General features: G+C 45.5%; 1 protein-coding gene across 1 annotated transcript in view; it reads left to right on the forward strand.

The window, feature by feature from the left end:
- Positions 1-3,522: 3,522 nt before the first annotated feature.
- Positions 3,523-14,305, forward strand: part of LOC140207871 (uncharacterized) — a 115,283-nt gene continuing 104,500 nt past the window's right edge. Inside the window, 2 exon segments of the mRNA XM_072276418.1 lie at positions 3,523-3,553; positions 8,808-10,403. Coding sequence (XP_072132519.1) covers positions 9,132-10,403 — 1,272 coding nt within the window. The 5' untranslated portion in view covers positions 3,523-3,553; positions 8,808-9,131.

Here is a 14,305-nt window from a genome sequence, read left to right on the forward strand (position 1 = left end):
TGATGGCAATGCCAATGAATATGAAGGGAAGGGCAGTAGTCTGTCTCATTGGAGTCTGGCACATTTGCGATGTGAAAGCTACTTGTTGCCCAGGACAATGTGTTGGATATCATTATGGATCCAGAGAGAGTGGGTCAAAACATGTTCTCACGGGTAGAAAAGTCCAGAACAAGAGGAGGTGGAACAAGCAACAGACACAAAATGCTGGAGGAACTCAGCAGGCCAGGCAGCATCTATGGAAAAGAGTACTAATGCTGAGTTCCTCCAGCAATTTGTGTGTGTTGCTCGGATTTCCAGCATCTGCCGATTTTCTCTTGTTTGTAATTGGAGGCAGAACAAAGGTGATTTTCTCAACAGCTGATGTAAAAGATTTTGTTCCCTTTCTCCGAGTTCCCGATCCTTGCATTTAGACAGCTGGAGCTCAGCTCTGTCTGAGAGACCCATCGGTTCCCATTCCCTCATCAGCCGGAAGCCCCCTGGGGCCCTTATAGTGATCGAGAGAGAAAGGGAAGAATCGGTGTTGGAAAAAGTCCGACCAGAGAATCGTTCTTACCTGCAATCGGATGCACACGAGGCCGGTTGTGTACTGTGCGCATGCGTGATATTCGGGAACATCGGCAACCCTGACGCCAGCGCATTCAATCGGTGAGTCAGCGACTGCGTAATTTAAACGCTGGGCTTTCTGGGTAATCACGATGCCATTAAAAGTGTCTGCAAGCACCGGTTCCATGCCCATGGATCAGTGTTTGTATGTACAAAAAACTCAGCACCTGTTTTAATGCAGACAGCAACTCCCATAAACAATATACTGAATATCAACAGGCATTCCCTGTGTTTCATGCCAAAGTAAAACCCTCTTACAATGCAGATATAAAAAACAAGAGATTCTGCAGTTGCTTGACATGTACACACACAAACACGCACGCAAAATGCTGGAGCAACATCCTGGACCGAAGTGACTGTAATGTGCTGTAGGTTCCTGTGATTCTATGTAATTCAGCGGAAGTCTCTTCTCCCAGGGAGTGGTGACTTGTTCCAACCTGTTATCACAGTGAGAGTGAGAGCTGAACGGCAGGGATAGATTTTAAAATACCTGTGCACCAACAGTTTCGCACTGGGATTCGGCCGTTCATCTGCTCCGTGTGTGCGAAATGACTCATTCACTTAATCCACTTTATGATGCTCGGGTGAGTTTACAATAAAATAGAGGCCACATTTCTGTCCGGAGTGAGCAAACAGGTTTACTCAATCATCCCAGCTGGTGCAACGCCAGCAACTTCACATCAGGGAGGAACTTCAAATCAGCTCTATGTTAAATATTTAGCCATCAAGGTAACTGAGGGACTGTTAGAAACATAGAAAATAGGTGCAGGAGTAGGCCCTTCGGCCCTTCGAGCCTGCACCGCCATTCAGTATGATCATGGCTGATCATCCAACTCAGAACCCTGTACCTGCCTTCTCTCCATACCCCCTGATCCCTTTAGCCACCAGGGCCATATCTAACTATCAATCCCCCTCTCCATTATTTAATCAGTTCAACATGACTTGCCTTTCATAAATCTATTTTTTCTGTTATTGTCACACTTTGTCGAAGTGTTAGTTCTGAGACTGATTATCATTTGCAAGGCTTTCCTACACTGAGGTTAATCTGCCTGATCTAGGATTGCTAGATTTATCCTTGCATCTCTTTTGAGCAAAAATACTGTATATCCTATTCTCTTGTCCTCAGATGCACCCCAAAGCTGTAGATGTTGGAAGATTCTGACCACAACTTCGCAGTTTCCTCACATACAATCTATCTGTACCAGATGATTTATCCACATTCAGTTCAGCTGGCATTTATGGCAAATCCTCTTTTTCAACATCTCCCCAGAACAGAGCCTCATCTTCCTTTTCTGTTACTGTCAAAATCTGCAGTTCTTGCGGCTGCTCATCCCACCCAGGACCGAACCATAGTCACTGAGCATTGGAGGAGTCAGTTCTGCTGATGTTAGCCCTAAACTAGAGTGGTGTTTAATATTATGGATCTGTGAAAGACAAATTAGTTCTGTATCAAATTCCGTGTCTCAGGTACTTACTGTCTCTACCACACTCACGATGTACAGTAGAGAGGCCACTCGGCCCATTTAGTTCCTGCCCATGTTTCTGTTCCATATCAGTATATCACAATCTATCCCTGCCATTTCCCTCTCACTCTCCCTGTGATGACAGGTTACAACATGTCACCACTCCGTGGGATAGGAGATTTCCCTTGAATGTCATAGAATCATAGAAATCTACAGCACATTACAGACCCTTTGGCCCACAGTGTTGTGCCGACCATGTAACCTACTCTAGAAACTGCTTAGAGTTACCCAACCGTATAGCCCTCTATTTTCATAAGCTCCATGTACCTTTCTAAGATTCTCTTACAAGACTTCATTGTATCCACCTCCACCACCGTCGCTGGCAGTGCATTCCACACAAACACCACTCTTTGTTTAAAAAAACTTAGCTCTGACATCTCCTCTGTACCTATTTCCAAGCAGCTTAAACCTATGCCCCATCGTGTTATCCGTTTCAACCCTGGGAAAAAGCCTTTGGCTATTCACACGACCAATGCCTCTCATCATCTTATTCACCTGCAAGAAATTTTCTGCATGCTTTTCTCCAGGCTGAATAAGACGATGAGCTCACTGTGGTTTTAACGTTCTTCAGGGCTCTGGACTAAGGTGCTGAAGCTCCTTCTTCCCTGCTCTTTTCAACGTTTTGGGTCATTTTCACTAATTTCAAAGGACTGTGTCTCAGACAGCTGGGTTGTTGCAATGTGCCTCTAAAGTCTGACAGTAGACGAGCGAGTGAATCATTGATGGAGCAGAGTCAGAAAACAAAGAGTTGTCAGCCTGATTCAGGGCTTTGGGGCTCCAGAAAGAGATGGGACTTAGAGTTTACAAGGAGGAGGAGGAAGAGAAATCAGGCCGGCAGGATATAGCTACAAATGAAAGATCAGAAACATTTTGAAACAGTTTGATTGGAAGAAAAAGGTGGTTAATTTCTGTAAATTAGTGGTGGAAATCAACAGATCAGGCAGCAAATGTGGAGTGGAATAAATAGACAACGTTTAGGACGAGCCCTTTCAGCATACCTAGACTGTGTACTCCTCTGCTTAGTTGCTGCCTGAACTGCAGAGTTCCTCTAGCATTTTGTGTGTGTGTGTGTCTCTGTACTGTATTTCCAGCAACTGCAGAATCTCTTGAGTTTTATATCTACATTTGTACGAGGATTGTACTTTGGTATTAGATACACGGTGATATTGAGTATATTTTTTACGGGAGCCGCTTTCTGCATTAAAACAGCTGCTGAATTTTCTATATGCACAAAAAAAACTGAGCTATGGAAGTGGAACTGGTGTATGCAGAAACTTTTAATGGCACCGTGATTACCCATAAAGCTGTGCGATAGAAATTTCGCCCTTGCCGAAGCACCGATCAAATGCGCAGGCGTCAGCGTTGCGACGTTGCCGAATATCACGCATGCGCGCAGTATACGGAAGGCCTCAAAAGACCGACAGCAGGTAAGAGCGCGTCCCCGGGGATAAGGGAGAAGGTGAGGGGAGACATGGAAAGGGGAGAGCGGAGTGGGAGGGACAATTGCTGTGACTCCGGGCTCCGTGACCCGCAATCCCGGGACAGTCCTGTTATCTTCCCTCTCTCTCAGCCCCACGATCCGTACACGGGCCCCGGGGAGCTTCCGGCTGATGAGGGAATGGGAACCGATGGATCTCTCAGACAGAGCTGAGCTCCAGCTGTCTAAATGCAAGGATCGGGAACTCGGAGAAAGGGAACAAAATCTTTTACATCAGCTGTTGAGAAAATCACCTTTGTTCTGCCTCCAGTCACAAACAAGAGAAAATCTGCAGAGAGGGCACAGTTTTAAGGCGCTTGGAAGTAGGTACGAAGGAGATGTCAGGGGTGTTGTGTTCTTTATACGTACCGTGGGTTACTGATAACAAACCATATTCTGCAGAACTGAACTTGTATTTAACAGCAGAAAAAAACAAGTTTTACACTGCCATGCTTCTAGATAATTCTTCATTTCTGCGCATGCTGGGAACTCTGCCCAGTCACGTCCTGACACGTGACATCACCACAAGAGGTGAGTTTTTTTTACACAGGGTGGTGAGTGCGTGGAATGGGCTGCCGGCCACTGTGATGAAGCCGGATACAATAGGGTCTTTTAAGAGGCTCATGGATAGGTACATGGTGCGTAGAAAAATAGAGGGCTATGGGGAACTCTAGGTAATTTTTAAAGTAAGTAATGTCTGGCACAGCATTGTGGGCCGAAGGGCCTGTATTGTGCTGTATTGTATTTGTTGTATAAATGGGGAAGTCACTTACCCATGACCTCTGGTTGTCGTCTCGCCCAACATCAGTGGAAAAAGCTGCTTGCATTTACCCTATCTATACCCTCATACCTTTTTAAACTTCCAACAAATCATCAAAGCAATGTATAATATCCTTGTTTACGCTTAGAGCCTTTTTTAGATGTATAAAATGATGAGGGACATTGATCGTGTGGATAGCCAGAGGTTTTTCCCCAGGGCTGAAAAGGCTAACACGAGGGGCATAGTTTTAAGGTGCTTGGAAATAGATACCGAGGGGATGTCAGGGGTAAGTTTTTTTACACAGAGAGTGGTGGGTGTGTGGAATGCACTGCCAGCAGTGGTGGTCGAGGCAGATACAATAGGGTCTTTTAACAGCCTCTTAGGTAGGTACATGGAGCTTAGAAAAATAGAGATCTATGTGCTAGGGAAATTCTAGGCAGTTTCTAGAGTAAGTTTCATGGTTGGCACAACATTGTGGGCTGAATGGCCTGGAATATGCTGTAGATTTCTATGTTCTATGTTGAACAGCAAAATTACTTTGGCTACCCTACAATCCTCTGATAACTCTCCCATTACTAAGGATGATTTAATTATCTCTGCTAGGGCCCCAACTATTTCTGCACTTGCCTCCCGTAGGGTCCGAGGGAGCGCCTTGTCATGCCCCGGAGATTTATCCACCCTAATCTGCCTCAGGATAGCAAACATCTCCTCTTCTTTAATCTGTACAGGGTCCACAATTTTAATGCTGCTTTTCCACACTCTCATTGACACTCTGTCCATCTCCTGATAAATGAGATAAAAAAAAATTAAGATCTCACCCATCTGCTTTCGTTCCACACGTGGATTGCTATTCCGGTCTTCCAGAGGACCAACTTTGTGCCTTGCAATCCTTTTGTTCTTAATCTATTTCTAGAATCTCTGACAATTATCCTTTATCTTTTTTGCGAGGGCAATCTCATGCTTTCTTTTAGCCATCCTGATTTATTTCTAATGTGTTCTCTTGAATTTCTTATACTCCATAAGAACCTACCTGCCTATCTCTGTGATGCAACTCCATTTTGTGCTTCACCAGGGTCTCAATATCTCTTGAAAACCAAGAGATACAGTTTCTATCTTTATCTTTTATTCTGACAAGCACATACCCACTTTGTGCTTACAAAATTTTGCTTTGAAGGCCTCAATTTACCAAGCACACCTTTGCCACAAAACAGCCTGTCCCAGGCCACAGTTGCCAGATCCTAGTGTCATAATTCCAGGTGTTGATCCATGCCCTGAACACATCCGCCTTTCCTAAGCTGCTCCTTGTATTGAAATATACAGGATTGAGCATATTCACTGCACCATGCTTAACTTTTTCATTCCTGTCTTTGTCTGAGGTCTGAACAACAACTGTCTCCACAACGTCTCCACTATCTGTTCTGTTATTCAGGCTCCCATTCCCCCTGCAACTTTAGTTTAACCCTCCCCCACCCCCACCTCCCACCATGCAGCTCTATCAGCCCTTTGTGCTTCATCTGCCAGATCAATAAAAAGGAGGCGCATACCAGGTACGGGCAGATAGGAACAAATGGGGTACTTATGAAGTACAGGGAATTCAAGTGAACACTTAAGAAAGACAAAGAAGACATGAGGTTGCCCCAGCAGACATGGTGAAGGAGAATCCACGGGGATTCTGCAGATATGTTAAGAGCAAAAAGGATTGCAAGGGGGGAAAAAAAATTAATCCTATGCAAGATCAGAACAGTAGTTCTGATCTGAGACAAAATAGATGTGGGAGATTTTTTTCTGCATCTGTATTTACACAGGAGATGGACACACAGTCTATAGCAGTGAGGCAAAGCAGCATCAACCTCAGGGACCTTGGACAGACTACAGAGGTGGAGGTGTTTGCTGTCTTAAGGCAAATTAGCGTGGATAAATCCCCAGGGCCTGACAAGTTGTTCCCTGGGACCCTGCGGCAGACAAGTGCAGAAATTGTCGGGGCACAAGGACAGATATTTAAATGATCTTTAGAGCCAGGTGAGGTACTGGAGGATTGGAGGGCAGCCAATGTTGTTCCGCTGTTCAAGGAAGGCTGTAAAAATAAACTAAGAAATTGTACATTGGTGAGCTTGACATCAGTAGTGGGAAAGTTATTGAAATGTATTTGCAGGAACCGGATATATAAGTATTTGGATAGATGTGGACTGATTAAGGATAGACAGCATGGCTTTGTGCATGGTAGGTCATGTCTAACAAATCTTATAGAGTCTCTGGAGGAAGTTATCAGGAAAGTGGATGAAGGCAAGGCAGTGGATGTTGTCTACATGGACTTTAACAAGGCACTTGACAAAGTCTCATATGGGAGGTTGGTCAAGAAGGTTCAGTCACTCAGCATTCAAGATGAGATAGTAAATTGGATGAGACACTGTCTTTGGGAGAAGCCAGTGTGTGGTAGCAGATGGTTGCCTCTCTGACTGGAGGCCTGTGACTAGTGGTGTGCCACAGGGATCAGTGCTGGATCTGTTGTTGTTTGTCATCTATATCAGTAATCTGGATGATAGTGTGGTTAACTGGATCAGCAAATTTGTGGCTGACGCTAAGATTGGTGGTGTAGTGGTCAGCGAGGAAGAGTATCAAGGCTTGCAGTGCGATCTGGACCAGCTGGAAAAATAGTTTGAGAAATGGAAAACGGAATTTAATGCAGAGAAGTGTGAGTTGTTGCACTTTGGTATGACCTACCAAGGGAGGTCTTTCACCGTGACTGGTTGGGCACAGTGGAGAGTTGTAGAAGAAAGTGACCTGGGAATACAAGTCCTTAATTCACTGAAAGTGGTGTCACAGTAAGATAGAGACGGAAAGCAGGATTTCAGCCCATTGGCCTTCATGAACCAAAGTACTGACAATGATAGATACTTTATATTTTATTGTCGCCAAACAATTTGTACTAGAATGTACAAACATCACAGCGATATTTGATTCTGCGCTTCACACTCCCTGGATTACAAATATTAAATATTAAAATATTAAAAGTAGTTAAAATTAGTCAATATTAAAAATTTAAATTAAAAATCATAAATAGAAAATAGAAAAATGGGAAGTAAGGTAGTGGAAAAAAACCGAGAGGCAGGTCCGGATATTTGGAGGGTACGGCCCTGATCCGGGTCAGGATCCGTTCAGCATCTTATCACAGTTGGAAAGAAGCTGTTCCCAAATCTGGCCGTACCAGTCTTCAAGTTCCTGAACCTTCTCCCGGAGGGAAGAGGGACAAAAAGTGTGTTTGCTGGGTGGGTCGTGTCCTTGATTATCCTGGCAGCACTGCTCCGACAGCGTGCGGTGTAATGTAAGTCCACGGACGGAAGATTGGTTTGTGTGATGTGCTGCGCCGTGTTCACGATCTTCTGCAGCTTCTTTCGGTCTTATGGATGTTATGTTGACTTGTAGAAGATATTGGTGAGGCCTAATTTGGAGTCTTGTTTGCAGTTGTGGTCACCTACCTACAGGAAAGATGTAAAAGAGGTTGAAAGAGTTCTGCAAAAATTCACAAGGATGTTGCCAGGTCTGGAGGACTTGGGTTATAAGGAATGATTGAACAGATCAGGACTTTATTCCTTGGAATGTGGAAGATTGAGCAAAGATTTGATTGTGATAGAGGGGCACAGATGGGGTAAATGCAAGCTGGCTTTCTCCACTGAGATGGTGTGGGACTACAACCAGAGGCCATGGGTTAAGGGTGAAAAGTGAAACGTTAAGGGGAACATGAGGGGTAACTTCTTCACACAGATGGTCATCTGGGTGTGGAATGAGCAGCCAGAACAAGTGGTGCATGCGAACTCAATTTCAACATTTAAGAGGTTTCTATAGGTACCTGGATGGTAGGGGTATGGGAGTGGGTGGTTTAAATAGTTCAGCACAAACCAGATGGCCCAAAGGGCCTGTTTCTGTGTTGTAATTTTCTGTGACTGTGACAAGAACCTGAAATAATACAAAAATTCACTTTAAGTCCTTTTAACAGCTGTGCAGACCAACCATTCATCTCAGCAGGAATTTTTTTATATGGCGTTAAAACTGTGGCACTTTAAGTTAATAATACATAAAAGAAAATCCTCGCTACACATCAAGAAAGACAATTTGCGTGAGACTGTTTCAGTTACTGTGGGGCCAGGCACCCATGCTGCTCAGCAGGAACAGGGAATAATAACAATGGAGAGAGTCAAACTGAGCCAGGTCACAGATTGGAGATGGCAGAAATGCCCCATTCTTATAGAGACAGGAAGAGCATCAGAGAGTTTGATGGTCATTCCAGATACCAGCACTGTGCCCAGTTGGAAGATGATTTCTCTCTCCAACTTGGGTTGAACCTCACTGTAATAGTGTGATGCGAGAATACACTTTGACAACTCAAGTGATCTGATCTGAAATATTGTCCGACACCCGTTGATTCATTTTGTAAATCTTTTTACAGGTTAAAAATGACAAGGAATCTGTCTACGGGAATCTCGAACACAACACGCCAGTTTTGCTGTATCTGTCTGGATATTTGAGAAGTGGAGCAAGGGATTCACTCGATCATCCTTCCTGCTCAGACTGTGGGGAGGGATTCACTCAGTCATTTCAACTGAAGATATATCAGCAAGTTCACACCGGACAAGGTCATTCATTTGTTCTGTGGGTGAGAAGGCATTCAGTTGGTCATCCCACCTGTAGACACACCAGTCAGTTCACCCTGGGCAGAAATTTGGTCATCTGCTGAATTTGTGGGAAAGGATTCACTCGGTCATCCGACCTAATGGCTCACCAGCGAGATCACACCGGGGAGCGGCCGTTCACCTGCTCAGACTGTGGGAAGGGATTCATTAACTCATCTGACCTACTGAGACACCAGTCAGTTCACACTGGGGAGCGGCTGTTCACCTGCTTGGACTGTGGGAAGAGATTCACTTGCTCATCCCACCTGAAGGTTCATCAGCGAGTTCACACTGGAGAGAAGCCATTCACCTGCTCAGACTGCAGGAAGGGATTCACTTGCTCATCCCTACTGAAGGTGCATCAGAGAGTTCACACTGGGGAGAGGCCGTTCACCTGCTCCGACTGTGGGAAGGGATTCACTTCATCCTCTGTTCTACACAGACACCAGCGAGTTCACATTGGGGAGAGGCCGTTCACCTGCTCAGTGTGTGGGAAGGGATTCTTTCGATCATCCGACCTACAAGCACACTGGTCTTTTCATACTGGGGAGAGGCCGTTCATCTGCTCCGACTGCGGGAAGGGATTCACTTGCTCATCCCACCTGAAGGTACATCAGCGAGTTCACACTGGGGAGAGGCCGTTCACCTGCTCAGACTGTGGGAAGGGATTCACTTCGTCATCCCAACTGAAGGTACATCAGCGAGTTCACACTGGGGAGAGGCCGTTCACCTGCTCAGACTGTGGGGAGGGATTCACTGTGTCATCTCAACTGAAGGTACATCAGCGAGTTCACACTGGGGAGAGGCCGTTCACCTGCTCAGACTGTGGGAAGGGATTCACTTCGTCACTTGTCCTACAGAGACATCAGCGAGTTCACACTGGGGAGAGGCCGTTCACCTGCTCAGACTGCGGGAAGAGATTCCGTTGCTCATCTCAACTGAAGGTACATCAGCGAGTTCACACTGGGGAGAGGCCGTTCACCTGCTCAGACTGTGGGAAGGGATTCACTTCGTCATGTGTCCTACTCAGACACCAGCGAGTTCACACTGGGGAGAGGCCGTTCACCTGCTCAGTGTGTGGGAAGGGATTCATTCGATCATCCCGCCTACAAGCACACTGGTCTATTCACACTGGGGACAGGCCGTTCACCTGCTCCGACTGCGGGAAGGCATTCACTTGCTCATCCCACCTGAAGTTTCATCAGCGAGTTCACACTGGAGAGTGGCCCTTCTCTTGCTCAGACTGTGGAAAGGGATTCACTTGGTCATCCCAACTGAAGGTACATCAGCGAGTTCACACGGGGAGAGGCCGTTCACCTGCTCAGTGTGTGGGAAGGGATTCACTCGGTCATCGAACCTACAGAAACACCAGCGAGCTCACACTGGGTAGAGACTGATCACCTGCTCAGACTTCGGGAAGAGATTTTCTCAGCCATCTCCACCGAATGTGCATCATTGAGTTCACACTGGGTAGAGGCCGATCACCTGCTCAGACTTCGGTAAGAGATTCTCTCAGCCATCTCTGCCGAATGTGCATCATTGAGTTCACACCAGGGAGAGGTCGTTCACCTGCTGTGAATGTGGGAAGCAATTCACTCAGTATTCTAACCTTATGTAATTCTCACTTTGGCTAGCAGCTTAATATAGGGGGTGATAGCCCCCCAGCCCGGCCAAACTTAAGAAATCTTGTTTGGGTGGAAGCTGCTTGATGTGTTCCCTGTTACATATCAGTACCCCGAAATAATAAATGGTACATAATATGCGATTAAACGATTAGGCTTTATAGTTCTTTCTTTGACTATAGGGCTAGTAAAGAAAAAATAAAGAAGAAAAAGGGCCCACTCTCTCCATTCATGTCTTCTCATCTCTCCCCGGTAAAACACCGCAAAAATTCCTCTTCCTGACGAACAAGAAAGAACATTTCTGTCATTAGATAGCCCTGCATTCAAAAACCCTGTTGTCTCTAGTCGTAACCTAAACATTGCTGTTACAGAGAAAACATTACCTCAGCAGTGAAACATTGCACAGAGGCCGTTACATTAGCTGTGAAACCTTACAGCATGTTATTTGTGACACACTGCCGGGTTCACACTGGGGAGAAAGTTTCAATAAGCTGCATGCTGGATATTTGTCCGTCACCATTGCTGAATGCAATTTCGAGAGTGACTGTCGGTGCTGAACTCTGCAATTATTGCTGCTGCTCACCACACCCAGTTCTGCACCCTGGTCACTGGGCATGGGAGGAGTTTCTTCTGCTGCATATTCACCTTTAATGGGACTGGAGTTTAACGTGGACTGGAGTGGAGAGCGGCCAGTGAAGGAGTGGAGCTTTGAGGCTTTGGCTCAAGAGATTTTGGCAGTTGGGTTGTGCAATCAAGTCAATCAAGATTTGAACAGCTCAGACCCAGCAGAAAGCAGCTGATTGGGCAATTGAAAATTGAGAAGCTCAACAAACAAGTGAAAAGAGGGGCAGCTCAAGCCAGTGAGTGAGTGGGGTCAGTGAAGGAGTGGAGCTTTGAGGCTTTGGCTCGAGAAGTTTCGGCGAGCAAAGGCAGAGGACGAGCTTGCTCCCAGTAAGGTAAGGCTGGGTATGTTTCTTTAATTATTTTGATTAACTTAGGAGTTGGTAATGGAGGCAGTAGATAGGGCAATCCAGTGCTCCGATTGTAGAATGTGGGAAGTCAGGGACAGCACAATTGTCTCTGATGACTAAACCTCAGGGATCTGTACTGGGTCCAATGTTGTTTGTCATATATATTAATTATCTGGATGATGGGGTGGTAAATTGGATTAGTAAGTATGCAGATGATACTAAGATAGGTGGAGTTGTGGATCATGAAGGAGGTTTTCAAAGCTTGCAGAGAGATTTAGACCACTTAGAAGAGTGGGCTGAAAGATGGCAGAAGGAGCTTAATGCTGATAAATGTGAGGTGCTGCATTTTGGTAGGAGTAATCAAAATAGGGCATACATGGTAAATGGTAGGGCACTGAAGAATGCAGTAGAACAGAGGGATCTAGGAGTAATGGTGCATAGTTCCCTGAAGGTGGAGTCTCGTTTGGATAGGGTGGTGAAGAAAGCTTTTGGTATGCTGGCCTTTATAAATCAGAGCATTGAGTATAGGAGTTGGGATGTAATGTTGAAATTGTACAAGGCATTGGTAAGGCCAAATTTGGAGTATTGTATACAGTTCTGGTAACCAAATTATAGGAAATATGTCAATAAAATTGAGAGAGTACGGAGGAGATTTACTAAAATGTTGCCTGGGTTTCATCTCCTAAGTTACAGCAAAAGGTTGAACAAATTAGGTCCTTATTCTTTGGAGCGTAGGAATATTGGGAGTTAGGAAAAAAGTGAAAAAGCAGGATCTCAGGGATGGTAATCTCAGGATTGCTGCCTGTGCCACGAGACAGAGGGTAGGAACTGGAAGTCATGGCAGTTGAAAGTGTGGCTGAAGAGTTGGTGCAGGGGGCAGGGGTTCAGATTTCTGGAGCATTGGGATCTCTTCTGGGGAAGGTTTGACCTGTACAACAAGGACGGGCTGCACCTGAACTGGAAAGGGACCAATATCCTGGTGGGCAGGTTTGTTGGAGCTGTTGGGGAGGGTTTAAACTAGTTTGTCAGGGGGGTGGGAATCAGAATGTGAGTGCAGAGATGAGGGTAGAAGGACAAGGGCACGATGCTGTGTGTTCTGAGTTGGTGAGGAAGGACAGGCAGGGGACAAATCATAAATGTAGCCAGTTCGAGGGGTTGAAGTGTGTGTATTTCAATGCTAGGAGTATTAGGAATAAAGGGGATGAACTTAGAGAATGGATCAGTACATGGAACTACGATGTTGTGGCCATTACTGAAACTTGGCTGGAGGAAGGGGAGGATTGGCTGATGCAGGTACCGGGGTTTAGGTGTTTTACAAGGAATAGGATGGGAGGTAGAAAAGGGGGGGAGTAACATTACTGATCAGGGATAGTATCACGCCTGTAGAAAGGGAGGATGCTGCAGAGGGAGTGTCCACTGAGTCGGTGTGGGTGGAAGTCAGAAATAGGAAGGGATCAATCACTGTGCTGGGAGTAGTCTATAGGCCCCCAAATAGCCTTCGGGACACTGAGGAGCAGATAAGCAGGCAGATTTTAGAATGGTGCAGGAAATACAGGGTTGTAGTTATGGGTGACTTCAACTTCCCTCATATTGACTGGCACCTCCTGACTGCAAGGGGGATAGACGGGGCTGAATTTGTCAGATGTGTTCAAGAAGGATTCCTGACACAGTATGGGGACCGGCTGACGAGAGGAGAGGCCATACTGGATCTAGTTCTGGGTAATGAACCTGGTCAGGTGGCAGACCTCTTGGTGGGGGAGCATTTTGGTGAGAGTGACCACAACTCCCTTAGCTTCAGCATAGCTATGGAAAAGGATAAAAACAGACAAAATGGGAAAGTGCTTAACTGAGGAAGGGCTAACTATGAATGTATGAGGCAGGAACTAGCGAGAGTAAATTGGAAACAGGTGTTCAAAGGTGAAAGCACAGAAGTAATGTGGAGGAAGTTTAGGGACTACTTGTGCTGGGTTCAGGATAGGTTTGTATCACTGAGCCAAGGAGAAAATGGTCGGAAAAGGGAACCGTGGCTGACGAAACACGTGAGGCAACTCGTCAAGTGGAAGAAGGTAGCATATGTTAGATATAAGAAGCAGTCAGAGCCCTGTTGGTCACTTTTCGATTGCTCCTACCCTGTTTACTTAATTGTTTCCTACCAGTCTTTTTTTTTTGAAACCTTATTAGAATACTTCAATACTGCTTTACTGTGGCTGGGAAAAGAACCAAAGCGTTTGCAAAAGAAAGAGAAACAGAAGATGAATCCCCAGTCACTTTGGATTCAATCAGTGACTTGCTTAAACAGCAAAAATTGGAATTCTCTGACGAGTTTGAACGGCTCAACGACAAATTGGATACAATTCAGCGAACTTTATTTGAGTATGAGAACCGAATTCAGGAGAATACTGCGAAGCTAATGACACTTGAAGAGGACATTGAAGATACAATTAAACTCTGCAAAGAGTGATCTTTATCCAATGATAAAATGCTGAAAAGGATCATCAGTCTCGAAAATAGAAACAGGAGAAGTAACATGCGAATCCTGGGTCTTGAAGAATCAATTGAAGGTGCTGACCCTACAAATTTTTTGCAAACTTTCTGAATCAGCTTTTCCCTGCTTTATTCACTTCCGAGCTGACTTAGAAGCCATTGTCCTTGGCGGCGAAACCCAGCTCGGTCGGACTAGCC

Source organism: Mobula birostris, chromosome 13, assembly GCF_030028105.1.
Source record: "Mobula birostris isolate sMobBir1 chromosome 13, sMobBir1.hap1, whole genome shotgun sequence".
Classification (NCBI taxonomy): domain Eukaryota; kingdom Metazoa; phylum Chordata; class Chondrichthyes; order Myliobatiformes; family Myliobatidae; genus Mobula; species Mobula birostris.